Raw genomic sequence first — 14,126 nt, forward strand, 5'->3', positions numbered from 1 at the left:
TGGGCTCCTTTTCATCTTGACTCTTGTTTGGATGATTGCTTTGTGTAGCTGTCTCAGTTGAAAACAGATGTATCCTACAACTGAGAGCTGAGGGTTTTGTCACTTGTCAGAATAATGACATTTTAATATTAAATCAGCTTTTACAGATTATTTCTTTAAAATGGTAGAGGCATAAGATCTATTTACTGCACCAAGGTAGAACTGGAAATCTGGGAACTAGATTTAGAATTGGTGAATAATATGTATTAGTCACTTTATTCCTTGAATTCGTATTCAGGCCTACAGGTTTGTTTTAGTCACACTGCTTCACCATCGAAGCACTGGCCTGTGTGACATTGTAAATGTAGGATGAATATGAAAAGCTGAGAACAGATCTGGCAAAGAACAGCAGATTTATGGGCTGAGCTTCTGTTCTTAGTTGATTTAATGCTGAATTTGCTTAAACTTTATGAAGAGGAGATAAATCGGTAAAAATAATGCAGTGAACTTACTGTAAAAAATACTTTTTGTTTTAGTAAAGGTGTAGCTACCCATCTCCTTGCTCTTTTGTCTGAAGCACTCAGGAGGAGGATTTCACACTGTTTTCTGGGGTGGTACATCTGTGCAAGATGTTTATTTTTGAATAGAGCTCTATAATTAGATTCTAAAATGTGTAGGCATGCAGAGAACTAGACAGATCCCATTATTCATTGTCAAGTGCCCAAGTATATTTCTCTTGGCAGTCATCTGTTTCTTGCAAATATTTGTCTGTTCAAAGCTAGATATGGTCTAGGGGCAGGAAGTACCTTTTACTTTTTAACAGCATTTAAAACATTGGTTTAATGTAAAAGTGGGGAATGAATTTCTCTTTCCTGCTGCCTTATGAAGGAATACAGCCAAGTCATAAGGGGGCTCTTCAGAATTCTTTTTTTGAGAGATATGGAACCACCAGCTGTTGTGGACCCAGGGATGCTGTGCTATGTTGGTGCATCTCTGCTTCTGCCTCTGGCAAAAAGCAGTTGAATGATGGCACTTTCATATAGCAGTGTTACATCTTTTTGTAAGAGTTAATAGCAGTTTGCAGTTCTTCTGAAGGTAAATCTTCTCAGTTGTTCAGGCTACACAAACGTTTGAATGGTATTTTAGTATCTTACAGTGATTCACGTGCAAGTAATACCTTCTGGCAGCCTCGAGGGAAGAAAGCAATTGAGACTGGTAGTGTCCTAGTTTTTCTCTAGCAGAATGTAAGAGAATATTCTGCATACTCAGATTTGTCATTAGAATCAAAAATACTTCTAGTAGAAATGAGCTGGCATCTTGGAGCAGAATCTATCATTATAGAGTCATCAAAGTATAGTTGTGTCTCTGTTGTGAAATGTAATTGATACTTTTTAAATGTAGCAGAAATTCTAGGCTTATCTCTACCAGACTGAATATCTACATCTCTATTATAATACCTAATTTAGCATGGGGAATGAGTTCTTATGGAGGATTTTATAGCACAACTTCTTTGTTGAAGTTGTCTTGAGTTACTACAGTTCTCTTTTGTTTGTTTGTGGGTTTTTTAGTATCTTGAAATTTCAATATGATTAATAAGACATTGCCTGATCAAACGATATTTAGTGTGGCATGGATAACGTGGTTACAGGTCTCTCCTCAGAGAAAGAAAAGTTCCCTCCCAAAGTTTTCACTAATAGAGGAATTGCAAAACCATTGAGTTGGATGACTCGAAGGAGTTTAAATTAGCCTGGCATAAAAGCCAGTGTATAAGGTTACTCAGAATTATTGAGGCTTCAATAATAAAACTGTTTATAGATTGCTACAGTTGCCATGTTTTCAGATACGACTTTGACTTGCTTCTGTGTCTCTTGGAATTCAGGAAATACATATCTGAAAAAACGAGGTAACAAAAAACACTTTGTTTTGACAGACTGGCCCATAAAGTCACTGTCAAAATGGCATAGCAAAGCAACATCCCATCAAATCTACCCAAAACAAATGGAACTGTAAGAGAAAAATAACAATGAGTTATGAAAAGCCCCAAAACCTCTGGGGTAACAAGTATTGAAGCTACACAAGTGTATTGATGGAAACATGTTAAGTATTTGTAACAGAAAATACTATTTCAGGTGAAACTACAATATAGCATTTGTAAATGTTTTCTTCTAGATTTCTTCTGTTTGAATTATAGTTTTTAAGTACTTTTTAAATAAAATATTGCTTCAGTTTTCCATTACTTCTAAAAATGTGGACCCTAGTTCCTTTTTTTCTCAGTAAATTGCTATCAGTTTTACTGTATGTGCAGCTAGCCTCAAACTGACAATCGGCAAAGGTTCATTTAATGGAACAGGTCAGGTATGTTGTGAGATAATGGATAATGTTGTGAGGAATCAGTTTTTCATTTCATTTCATGTTTGGATCATAACATAGCTTGTCCATAAATTATTATTGTGGGGAAAATAACTGTATACATTAATTGTATAGTGCTGTCTTCAAAGGACATCTTTAATAATACAGTAAAATTTACATTCTCCATATTCTTTTACATGGGCTGTAGGCACAAGTTGGCATCTATGGTGCTGTGGGAGGGAACCCAGTGATCTCTTCCTGCTTATATAAGTGAGCCAAGTGCTACAGGGCTACATCAATTGGCACTACTTGGTTCTTAAAATTGAATTGAATCTTAAATTTAAAAAAAAATTTATAAACTTCATAGCTGAAAAAAAAAAATTGTTCTTAATGAAAAGACATTAGTCAGGTTTCCATATGGTTGAATTATCTCTTCTGAGAAGAAGAAAGTGTGTAATTTGCAGACAATGATGATGAACTGTTTTGGTGTTCCGGACTTTCCTTGAAAATTTAAAGAATAAATGTGTTTGTTCGATTTTCCTTTTTGCCTTCAGGGACATCATCCTACTCTCATCAAGGTTACGGCTGTGAATCGAAGTTGTATAGCCTTGACCATGGCCACGAGAAACCTCAAGACAAGAAAAAGAAAACCTCTGGCCTTGCCACTCTCAAAAAGAAATTCATTAAGCGTCGGAAATCGAGCCGATCTGCTGATCACGCCAAGCAGATGCGTGAACTCCTCTCAGGCTGGGATGTCAGAGATGTTAATGCGTTAGTAGAAGAATACGAAGGGACATCAGCCTTAAAGGAACTTTATCTACAAGCCAATTTGGCAAGACCAGAAGCCAGGACGCTACAAAAAGACATGGCTGAACTTTATCAGTACAAGTATTGTACTGATGTAGACTTAATATTTCAAGAAACTTGTTTTCCTGTGCATCGGGCGATACTAGCGGCCAGGTGTCCATTTTTTAAGACGCTGCTTTCTTCCTCACCGGAGTATGGGGCAGAAATAATAATGGATATTAACACAGCAGGCATAGATATGCCAATGTTTTCTGCTTTGTTACACTACCTTTATACAGGCGAGTTTGGGATGGAGGATTCAAGATTCCAAAATGTTGATATCCTCGTGCAGCTTAGTGAAGAATTTGGAACCCCGAATTCCTTAGATGTTGACATGCGTGCACTGTTTGATTACATGTGCTACTATGATGTGGTTCTTAGCTTTTCATCCAACTCTGACTTAGTTGAAACTTTTGGTGGAAGTCAGAACTGCCTAGATGAGGAGCTCAGAGCTCACAAAGCTATTATTTCATCACGATCTCCTTTCTTTCGCCACTTGCTGCAGAGGAGGATACGAACTGGTGAAGAAATCACAGACCGAACTCTACGAACTCCAACTAGAATTATATTGGATGAATCTATCATACCAAAAAAATATGCTAAGGTCATTTTGAACTGCATGTATACAGATGTGGTGGACCTCTCAGTTTTGCACTCAAGCCCATCAGTGGGCAGTTTAAGTGAAGTTCAAGCTCTTGTAGCAGGAAAAATAAACATGACTAGGGCTGAAGAAGCTATGGAGCTTTATCACATAGCACTGTTCTTGGAGTTTAACATGCTTGCACAAGGTATGTAATACTGTCCTTGCTGTAAAAGATACAACCTTATTAGAACAATTTTTTAGCTATTTTGCAGGGTAAGTGTGCTTATTGAGTCTTACTATCACTGGTTGGCAATTCCAATAAGAAAAGGAATTAATTTTCTATCCGTAGGTTGTAGACAATGCATCTGTATTTTCTACAGAGGAGACATAATTTAGCTGTATTGCATTTCATCAATGAAGCATGCTATTTATCTCCTGTATAAATGTTCTTGATATTGTTGATCTTTACCTGCTTTCATCTAAAATCCATTTCTTGGGTATAAACAACAGGGGGAGATACAAGAAATGCTTGTCAAGAGGAGAAAATACTTAGACTTGTTATGAAGTGTCCCTGTATGTTAACAAGGCTGTAAACTTGAGTGAGGATTTCTGTCAAAGGGGGTACACCAAGACTGTAATGTTGCTTCTGGAAGGTCAATTAAAACTACTTAATTGCACTAGTCCTAGTCTTTAGTATCTACTTGTTTATGTACAGAACTGAAGACAGAGGCAGTCAGTATTTTCACACATAAAGTTTGGGAAGTTTCACTTCTGTTCTTCAAGAAGTTTCACTTCTTGAAGTTCATTCAGATCTTGATAACCGGCTACTGGCCCAGGGTTACTGCAGTCTCTGGTCAGCTGTTGGAGCACTGACCAATGAACTGATAATTAATTCCCCTTCTGGTGGTAGGAGCTTTGCTTGCTGTTTAATCTGTTGGTGTTTGAACTGTTTAGTGAACATATTATAAATAATGGCATATTGCAATTGCCTCAGGCCTTGATGGTGAGGGATGAGAATTTTACTTCTGAGCTGAGAAATGGACAAGGGAATTCACTGTTTCATCGGGAATGTGATTTCTTTAATCTAGTTTAAATTTTTTTAAAGACATTCAATCTCTACCTCTTTAACTTCCAGCTATCAAATTAAATTTGACAAGATTGAAATCTTTATAATATAAACTATCAAACAGACAAATAAAACAGGAAACATATTAAGGAGTGGATGGGAAAAAGCAGGTATAACCATTGCAGGAAGGGAATGTACTTATAATGGCAGCTCCTAATAGTTATATCAAATGGTGAGTGATAAAAATATTAGAAACTCATCAGAACTATCTTTTGTAGAGATTGGTATTAGGAAACTGCTTTTCAGATAATGCTGAAAGTTGAAATAATCCTGCTGCAGTAAAACTGGCAGAAAACAAAGGAGATGGGCTTTCTGATACATGCTACTACAGGAATGTGAATGAGGGGTTCTTAGGCTCCGAGTCATTGAATTGTAGAGCAGCCTGGGTTGGAAGGGACCTTGCAAGATCATGTGGTCTGACCTTTTGTGGGAAAGAGAGTCTAGATAAAGAGAGAGCCTACATTCTCATTGTAGCTGTACTTTAGGTGCTGGAATACTGTCATGAGATCCCCCTGAGCCTTTTTTTCTCCACAGAGAAAAGACCTAACTCCTTCTGTCTTTCCTCACAGGGCACATTCTGCAGCCCTTTGATCACATTCGTGACACTCCTTTGGACCCTCTCCGGTCTGTCTGCATCTTTCTTTTGTATTTTGTTGCCCTCAAAGTACAACTAGAAACTTAATGTTGAATGGAATGCAGAAGTTGCAAAAAGTTTTACTGTAGTTGAAATACAGTGTTAAATTAATTCCTGTGCAATATTTGAAAGTTAATAATGCTTGAGAACTGGGCAACTCAGAAAATGAAATGAAAGCAAGAATGGAAAATGAGTTGAAATTAAAAAGGTCATGTAAGTGTAGTTTCTCAGTCTTGGTGCATGCACACACACAAGTGCTAAAAAGACCTAGTATGCTCAAAGAATACTGATGAGGGAATTAAACTGTGAATGAATCTCTCATTAAGACACTGAATAATTTTGCACCATTTTGTAAATGTACAGGATGCAATTCTTTCCCTGAGATTGGAAGCCTAAGCTGGAACAACTGTGATCTGGGGGTGCTCTGATGAAGCAGTGTGAGTTACATCAAAGCAGATAATGTAGAATCATAGAATGGCTAAGGTTGGAAGGGATGTTAAAGATGGCCTAGATCCAATCCTCCTGCCCCAGGCAGGAACACCTACCACTAGATCAGGTTGCTCAAGGCCCCATCCAACCTATCCTTGAATATCTCTAGGGATGGGGCTTTCACTGCTTCCCTGAACTACCTGTTCCAGTGTCTTACCACCTTCGTGGTGAAGAATTTCCTCTTAATACCTAATCTCAATTTCCCCTCCTCAGGTTTTAAACCATTGCACCTTGTCCTCTTGCTACATGCCTGTGCAAAATGTCCTACCCCAGTTTTCTTGTAGGCCCCCTTCAGGTCTTGGAAAGCCACTGTAAGATCACCTTGGAGCCTCCTCTTCTCCAGGCTGAACAACCCCATCTTCATAGGAGAGGTGCTCCAGTCCTCTCATCATTTTTGTGGCTCTCCTCTGGACACACTCAAGGAGCTCTATCAACTTCTTATACTGGGGACTCCAGAACTGGGCACAGTGTTCCAGGTAGGGTCTCACATGGGCAATAACAGTGCTAGAAGACTTCAAAGGGAAACTTAGGGAGGCTTATAGGAAAATGCTTTTACTTTTTAAGTATTAGTAAATGGTGAAAAGAGAACTGATGTTTTATTTGGTGCTGGGTTTCATTATTTCTGCTCGCTTTAAATTGAGCACACTTGGATCAGTGTGTCCTAAACTGACGCTCTTCCCAGGACTATGCTACAGACTGGAATATATATTCTATGAGTCACTGGAAACAGGATCTTAACTTTTCCCTGGACTTTTTCTCTGACACTACCTCTAAGGAAGGACAAGGAAAGGCAGCAGCAGGACTGGGCTTTGCAGCATCTTCGTAGCATTCTTGGGTGGCTGGAACCAGTGAGTGAAGCAGTACAGCTCGGTGTTGAAGTCCTTAGGATGAAAAAGAGCTGTAGCATTTTGGGTGGTGGCCATTGTGAGGAGGTAGAGGGATGCAGTGGCCTTCAGAGGTCTTCTTTTCCTGGGAAATTTGTGTTTGCCCACAAAAGTGGTACGCTGGGGAGGTAAGGAGGTCATTGTGTCTGTGAAAGAGATGCAGGAGAATCAAGCAGTGGTTGAAATTTATTATATTGTCCAATACTAGCAAATGTAAATTTGTCATCCTTTCAGATAATCAAATTATAGATGTTAAGTTGAACTAGTTAGGATTTTAAAAATCAGTGCTCTGTTCCCTAGATACAGGGGAAAGCAGTAAGCATCCTGTAGAAAATCTGTATGTGATGGTGAAGTCAGTATCTAAGAGTTCCATACTTTGTTTGCTGAGTTCATGTTTAGGTCACTGGTACTATGCTGACACTGAAGAATTGTTCTGGTATAAGAGTATAATCAAAATTAAAAGTAAGCTTTCAGGGAAAACTGCATGCATGTACTTCACTAGGTCACCTAAGAAATTGTAGACTTTAGTAATGACCACCATTCTTGTTTCAGCACTTAACCACAGTACCTTGTCCTCCCTTGTTTTAACACTTAACATCAGGTAGATGAGAAATCTCAGTGTGAGTGTCCTTCCCATTCCCTGTTTTCACAGCTAGCATAGTTCTGTGCTGAAAGCTGTCACTCAAGCATCTGGCTTCTAGGTGTTATGCAGAGAGATGCTAGAAGAGACAGCATTGCACAGGTGTTGGAGACCACTGAGCAGGCAGTTCTTATGAAATTTCTTAGCTTGGTCCTCTGACAGCACTTTTCTACTCTGCTGTGCTGCAGGTGTCCAGTTTTGCCCAAATTCTGACCAATCCCATCAGTTGGCTTTCACAGTAGCTGACGTCTTAAGTTTCCTCTCTAGCTTTCCACACCTCCTGGCTCAAGTTTTTTGACTCAGTTCAGTCATGTTAGCCAATTACAAACTTGCTAAAGCTCGTCTCCCTGGTTTCCTGGAAAATATTTTGGGCTCATTATATGTAAGTCTGGATACTTTTTCCAACTAATTTTGCTCACTTCTGCTAAGTTTTGGCTGGGTATTTGTAACTGAGTGTCAAATGAAGCTGATGTATTTTAAAGCTTCTGATCAACTGTTTTTATTTTCAACAGATTTTAGTTTGATTTGTCTCCAGGGACCTTTCTAAGTATCCAGATGTTATAATTTTTCATCAGTTTCAGCAGATGGTATGGCTTTGCCTTTTTCCACGGAAATCTTCCCATTCCTAACACAGCAATACTATTTTTTTTTCTGACTGTTGTATTTTAATAGATGGTTTCCCTGTGATGAAGTCAGTGTGGGTGTGTGCTATGAACCTTTACTGTCCACATAAAGCAAGATCACTTGGTTTAGAATCTACTCTGACTTCAGTTTGATTTTTTTCAACTGATGATAGTCACTTACTTACAAGAGAAACTGAATTTGATCTATGAAGGAGTTAATTTCAATAAAATAATCAGACAATCATACTGAAACCCATTTGTACTTAATAGGACAGAGACTGCTGTTAGGGAGGCTGAAGCACTTGTTATCTCCAAGTGATGCTTTCACGGAGGCTGTGAGAACTAAAGCCCCTCTCCAGGAGGTTTAAGCACATCCCTTAGTGGAACATTTCTGTGATCTGCCTGCTTTTTTCTGCACTCTGCTTCTGCGTTGGGCTTTCATGTCACCTTTCTGCTCTCTGTCAACTGTACCGGTGCAATCGTTTTAACACCATGATTCACAAAGATGAGGTTTAAAATCACTCCTTCCTCTTCTGTAGTACAGTTATTAAAACCAGATCAGTTCCCTGGTCCTGTTGATCGTGTGTTGCTAACATAATTCCACCTTCCAGTCCTAATATGCTGCCAGATTCACTGCTGTTGCAGGGTTTGACTTTCAAGTATATTATTTTTATGAGATAACTGTATCAGATACATGAATCCTCTTCTGCAGCTTCACTCTATTGCTTACTGTTGTGAATACTCTCACTGATGTGGTGATACAGTATGTTCTTCTGTTAAAGGTTTCTGGATACTAGGACCCAACCAATTAGTTATGCCTGAGAATCTTTTCTGATTCTAAAAGTTTTTAAAGTTAAATTGACAAAAATAACCTAATTTCAGACTTTTTGCTTTCCTTTTATTTTTAGGTGTTAACTTTACCTTTCACAAGAATAAGAAGCAAGAAACTTTACTTTAAAGCCATATACAGTAGCATGGCCTTTGATCTAGAGGCAGATATCACTGACATCAAAAGCACCCTTGATCTCAGCAGGACTGAAATGCCAGGAAGCCCACACTGACAGTATTGAAACACACTGACACATTGTGGGAAGATTATAGCAAGGGTGTCAGTTATAGATCAGTGCAGTTGGAATGCTTAGAGGAAATGATCTGGCACTTAACTTTAAAATGTTGGTATGATTGAATAAATATTAACGTAAATCTGACCTTCAGTGATTCACTTGCAGTCAGGCCTGCATTTATTTCTTGGGTTTTGTATTATGAGCACTGGCGAGTACAGAAAGTGGAAATGGTCTTCCTTAGAGCAGTTACCTTCCAGGATTATAGGCAAGGATAAAGAATTTGACTGAGTTGTGACACTGGCCACATAAAATTTGCTTTCAATGTCAGTTTGTAGAGAAACATATCTGGTCACTATTTTCAGGTTTTTCTTCCAGCCTCCTGTGTTTAGGAAGTGTACAGCTTTGGTATTGAATATACAGTTGATTCCCATGTTAAGTTCTTCCCTCTGGTTTGTTATGGTTGACTTGGCAGCTTTTTGTTTGTGTTTTCTGTTCAAGCTGGATCAGCTATGCTGCCTTCTGCTGCTGGATGTGCTTCTTAAGGAATCCTGAAGCCCAGTCAAGAGTCATTATTGATGGCTTCAAGAAACCAAGAAAGTAGATGCAGATTTCAGGCTTCCTAAATAAATGCATTTTGCATGGATTCTTTGGGAGATAAAATGCTAAAAAATTTTGCCACAAATACTGAATTTTTTCAGCATGTGGCAATTACTTTTCATTTCTGGCCAACCTTACAGTTTCAAAAATCCAGCTGCTAATATCTTAGACTGCCTAACAGCTTTATAACTTGTCATATCATAAATAAAAATAACTTTAAACAACACAAATTTCATTGTTTTCATCTGCTTGCTAATTTAATATTTCAGATGACTGGATAATATGCTGTATTGGGTTTGACACAGCTAACTGAGTTTTCACTGTGGGAGGGTGGTTAGCATAACAGAAAATGCTGCTTGACTTAACCTTCAGGTTGTATTTGATTTTTGCTGTAACAGTAAATCTGAAGTGCTCTAAAGTTGTCACCTTTGTGTCTGAATAAAGCAAAAAGTAATGTTATATACTTTAACATTGCCATAATGGATACACTGAATTCTGCCTTTCAAGGATGGGAATATGTGACTGTTTTAAAATTTTGTGCTTAGAAAAAAATCTGCAGAGAGATTAAAAATAGCTCAAAAGAGGTACTGATTTAGCAATAGACTTCAACAGTGTTTGACCACTAATGCCCCTTGAGTCCTCCTTGATCTCCAATGCTACTTGTTTTATTTTCTGCAAAACATTCATGTAGTTTTGTACCTTCAGGTAACAAAGCTTGTGTGCTTCAGAATTCTAAAACATGGAAAATGACACATCTGCAAGTTACAGGCTTGGCATCAGTTAACTGTTAACTTAATGTCCTTTTAAAGATTTTGTTTAAACAGTTTGTGGATGGGATGGAAAAGAAAAGCATTAAAACTTCAAGAAGGTAGAAACCTGTAGCATTACTTTAAGACAGAGAATATGGTGCTGCCAGGAAGCAATAAATGTTGGTAAACTGAGAAAGTCAATCTGCATCCAGAAAAAGGATGCTGAACCAAGATCCCCTCTTCCCAGTACAGTTATTGGAAAGTAGAGGTTATGGTAGTTGCTGCTTATGTGATTACCAGTGAAAAGTGTTGTTTTCTCTTTGTGCTATACGAGTCTTCTGACTGGCTTTTAGTGTTTTTTGATGTTTTGCCTACTGCTGTGGAGACCCTAAGTTAGTATTGCCATGTGTCTCAAGTTGTGTGAGGTCTTGTGAATCTGACGCAGATTTTGTGGCTGTCAGAAGTGGTACTGCTGCCCTGCCTCTGCGTTGGCCTCCTTGCTTCTCTTCTCTGTGCTGGCAGTAGGGTTTGTGCTGTTGGGGATCTAATGTTGCTGGAAGCAGGATTGACAGAAGTTAGGTGACTAGCTCATTAGGTGGCCACCCAAGCATGAGTTTGACAGACAAGCAGGAGATGCAGAGTGTGAGATGAGTCTGGTTTAACACCACTCTGCAAAGGCCTTGGCTTCCATGACTGCTCCCTGAGCCTGTGAGTCTAGGCTGCCTTCTAGAGAATCCTTAGCAAGTACAGGACACATTTGAATCTTTGGGTCTGTAAGACGTGGGAAAGAGGCTGAAAAAATATTATTAGGCCTTTTTTCCTTTGTTTTCCTGTCAGAAGCTGGGTGAGAGCAGCAAGTGTGCTCAAGGATGTGTCAGACAAGCATCTCTGGAATTTCCTAACGTGTTGCAGTCCCAGACTAGCTACAGGTCATTCCTCTTAAACTGTTCTCTACACACCAGCAAATTCAAAAAGTATGGTTCCTGATTGACAGCATGGTCTCTGCTAATGCTCTAATAGCTCCAGTTTTGTGTCTAGGTGAATTCTCACTACTGTTTTGTTGTTTGTTTGTTTGTTTGTTTTTCTTGTTTGCTCCACTCATTTGCCTAAGTTTAGGGCAACAATCTCCAGCATAGAGTGAGTTAAATCAAGTTACCAGTTCTGTAGTAAAAACTTTGCTGAATTCCACTTTTTCTAATTGTTGAAGGCATTTAATTCGTCTTTGGGTCTGTCAACCGTCTCGATATGGTTCCAAGCTACTAGCTAGCATGCTACATGTGGTTCAAGCTATTTCTGTTTGGAAGGACAATGGAATTGCATTTAACAAAGAACTGGGGAAGCAGAAGGGACTTGTTTGTATCCAGGACCTATTGGTATCCAGCAAAATGCTGGAAGTGCATGGAATAGCCTTATTTGTCTGAAATGTGATAGTCATCCTTCATTTCTTTAGACTCCAAGTTAAATGTCTGAAAGATACTAATAATCACAGAAGCTCAGGATATACTGCAAACAAATCTTGGAAAGGCTGTTGCTGCCTGAGTATTACAAAATAGCACTCAGAAAAATGTCCTGTTTCACTGTGAAGAGCAATATTGTGGCTATTAGATGACTGCTTTTTTTGCCAAGTGGCTGACTGCTAAAGCAAAAAAAAAAAAAACTTCTGCCAAAGAAGAAAATAAATTGGATTCTTTCCATTGCTAGAATTGGGTTGCCCCATTTATCCAGATTTTCAGAATGCACTTTAATTATTACCTCATGTTTACTTCAGAAGAAATATTTTTAGTAATCCTTCAGTTCCGAGACACTGATAAAATTACTTGGGAAAAGGACTGTTTCATTTGGTAGGCATCCTAAATGAGCTTTTCACCTGATGATGTCATGTCATGTTATCAGTAGTTTTGCAACGATTGGACTTGACAGAAGAACAGGGACTGAGCCGATACTCTGTTTCTATAAATTGGTGTTGCTCAGATCTTTGACACTGCCTTTTCTAAGAAAAGTAGCCAGGGGGCAGGTATCCTTACTGTTTCAAAAATAAGTGTCAGATGAAATACCATGAATGCATTCACTTTGAGATAAGCTTATTTGCTCTTGCAGTGAGATTCCTGATTGACTGATTTCAGGGAACAGGTTTACATACTGGCTTTGAAAGGGAGCAGTTTTTACATGTAATCTATAGACTTCTGGGATATTTGATCATCTCCTGAAATCAGCTTGCATGCAAAAAGTTGTCTTAGGGTTTGGCAATGCAAGACTTACTGCAACACAACTGTTGACCCTAAAGGATTGTTTCAAACAGCTGTGTTTCTTAATCAGGGAAGCAAACTACTCTTAAGCATACTGCAACCTAGTCATGGTTAGCTTTCATTGGCCCTGCCAGGTTTGCTGCTTGCTTAATTTTTTGAACCCCAAAAGAGAAAATAAAAGGGACTCATGATGAAGTTAAATACAGTGTCATCCATGAACTATGTAAGTAAAAATGTAAGGAAAATTCTAAGTAAAAATTGTAAGTAAAAAGTAAGAATTTTAAGTGGAAAGCTTCAGACCTCATTTACTCCTATTTCTGAAAAAAATGCTGAAGTATTCTGAGCTTTTTTTAAGGTAGGGGTTTTTGTTTGGATGTTTTTTTAAAAGTTCTGGTTTTCAGATTTTTTTAAGAATTTAAGAATTCAGAGTTCAGTTCATCCTTTAGGCTTCTGGGGAATTCCCCCACTTAGAGGGGGCAGGCTCTCTAACCTATACCCAAGCCCAATACACAAAGGTGTGTATTTCAGAGCAATTCTCATTTTCTGTTCTCATCTGTACCAGTGGGGATTGGGCTGATGTTCCAAATGCCTCTCACCAATCTTTGCTGCATTGCACCATGCAGGTTAGAAGTCACAATCTGTAGTGAGGCATCTGTTCATTCTTGCAGTAGTAATAATAATACATAACCTAATGCTAAGAGAAGTGCTGTATTACTTCAGTAATTCTAAAGAACAAAACAGGTGTACTGAAATATGACTCAACACTTATCCTGTTGTCAAAAGCAAATGGAGAGTCTAACAAAGGATGAATAGCATAATGCTGCCTTTAATCATCATTCAGAAATGTGTCTGTGTTTGCTGGCCCTTCTATCAATGAGTACATTTCTATAGTCTTCTCAGATCAGGCATATGAAAAAAATCATCCGAATGCTTGTTGAGGAAAGTTTGTTTTAAGTATGGACTGGCGTAAAATTAATTATGTTTGGGAAGAGGGGCATTGTTCTCATAAATTCCTTTCCAAAGTAAAAAAATATTTGCAGAACTATTTGTACATTCAGACTCTTTATTTCTGGAATTTGCTGCTAACATTCTCACTAAGCTTTGACTCTTGTATTCACTGTATTTTTTTTTTTATATTCAGGTTTAGAAAATTTTAATGTCTCAATATTGTTCTCATAATTAACATGTTGGTGTTAGTGCATATTAAGTAGAAATACATATGTTTAATAGGACAGGCAAATTTATAACCTGCTTCCTGTTTAAATTGTTGCTTCTTAGTACCTTTTTTACCTTAGTGTTTAAATTTCCCTTTTCAAT

General features: G+C 38.3%; 1 protein-coding gene across 2 annotated transcripts in view; it reads left to right on the forward strand.

Annotated features, from left to right (window-relative positions):
• The window catches only part of BTBD7 (BTB domain containing 7), a 53,808-nt gene that overhangs the window by 20,276 nt on the left and 19,406 nt on the right, over positions 1-14,126 (forward strand). For both annotated transcript variants that reach the window (XM_071745729.1, XM_071745728.1), the window contains exon 3: positions 2,883-3,962. In XM_071745729.1, the coding sequence (XP_071601830.1) occupies positions 2,883-3,962 (1,080 nt within the window). The remainder of the gene's footprint in view (positions 1-2,882; positions 3,963-14,126) is intronic.

The sequence above is a fragment of the Heliangelus exortis genome, chromosome 5 (assembly GCF_036169615.1).
Source record: "Heliangelus exortis chromosome 5, bHelExo1.hap1, whole genome shotgun sequence".
Lineage (NCBI taxonomy): Eukaryota > Metazoa > Chordata > Aves > Apodiformes > Trochilidae > Heliangelus > Heliangelus exortis.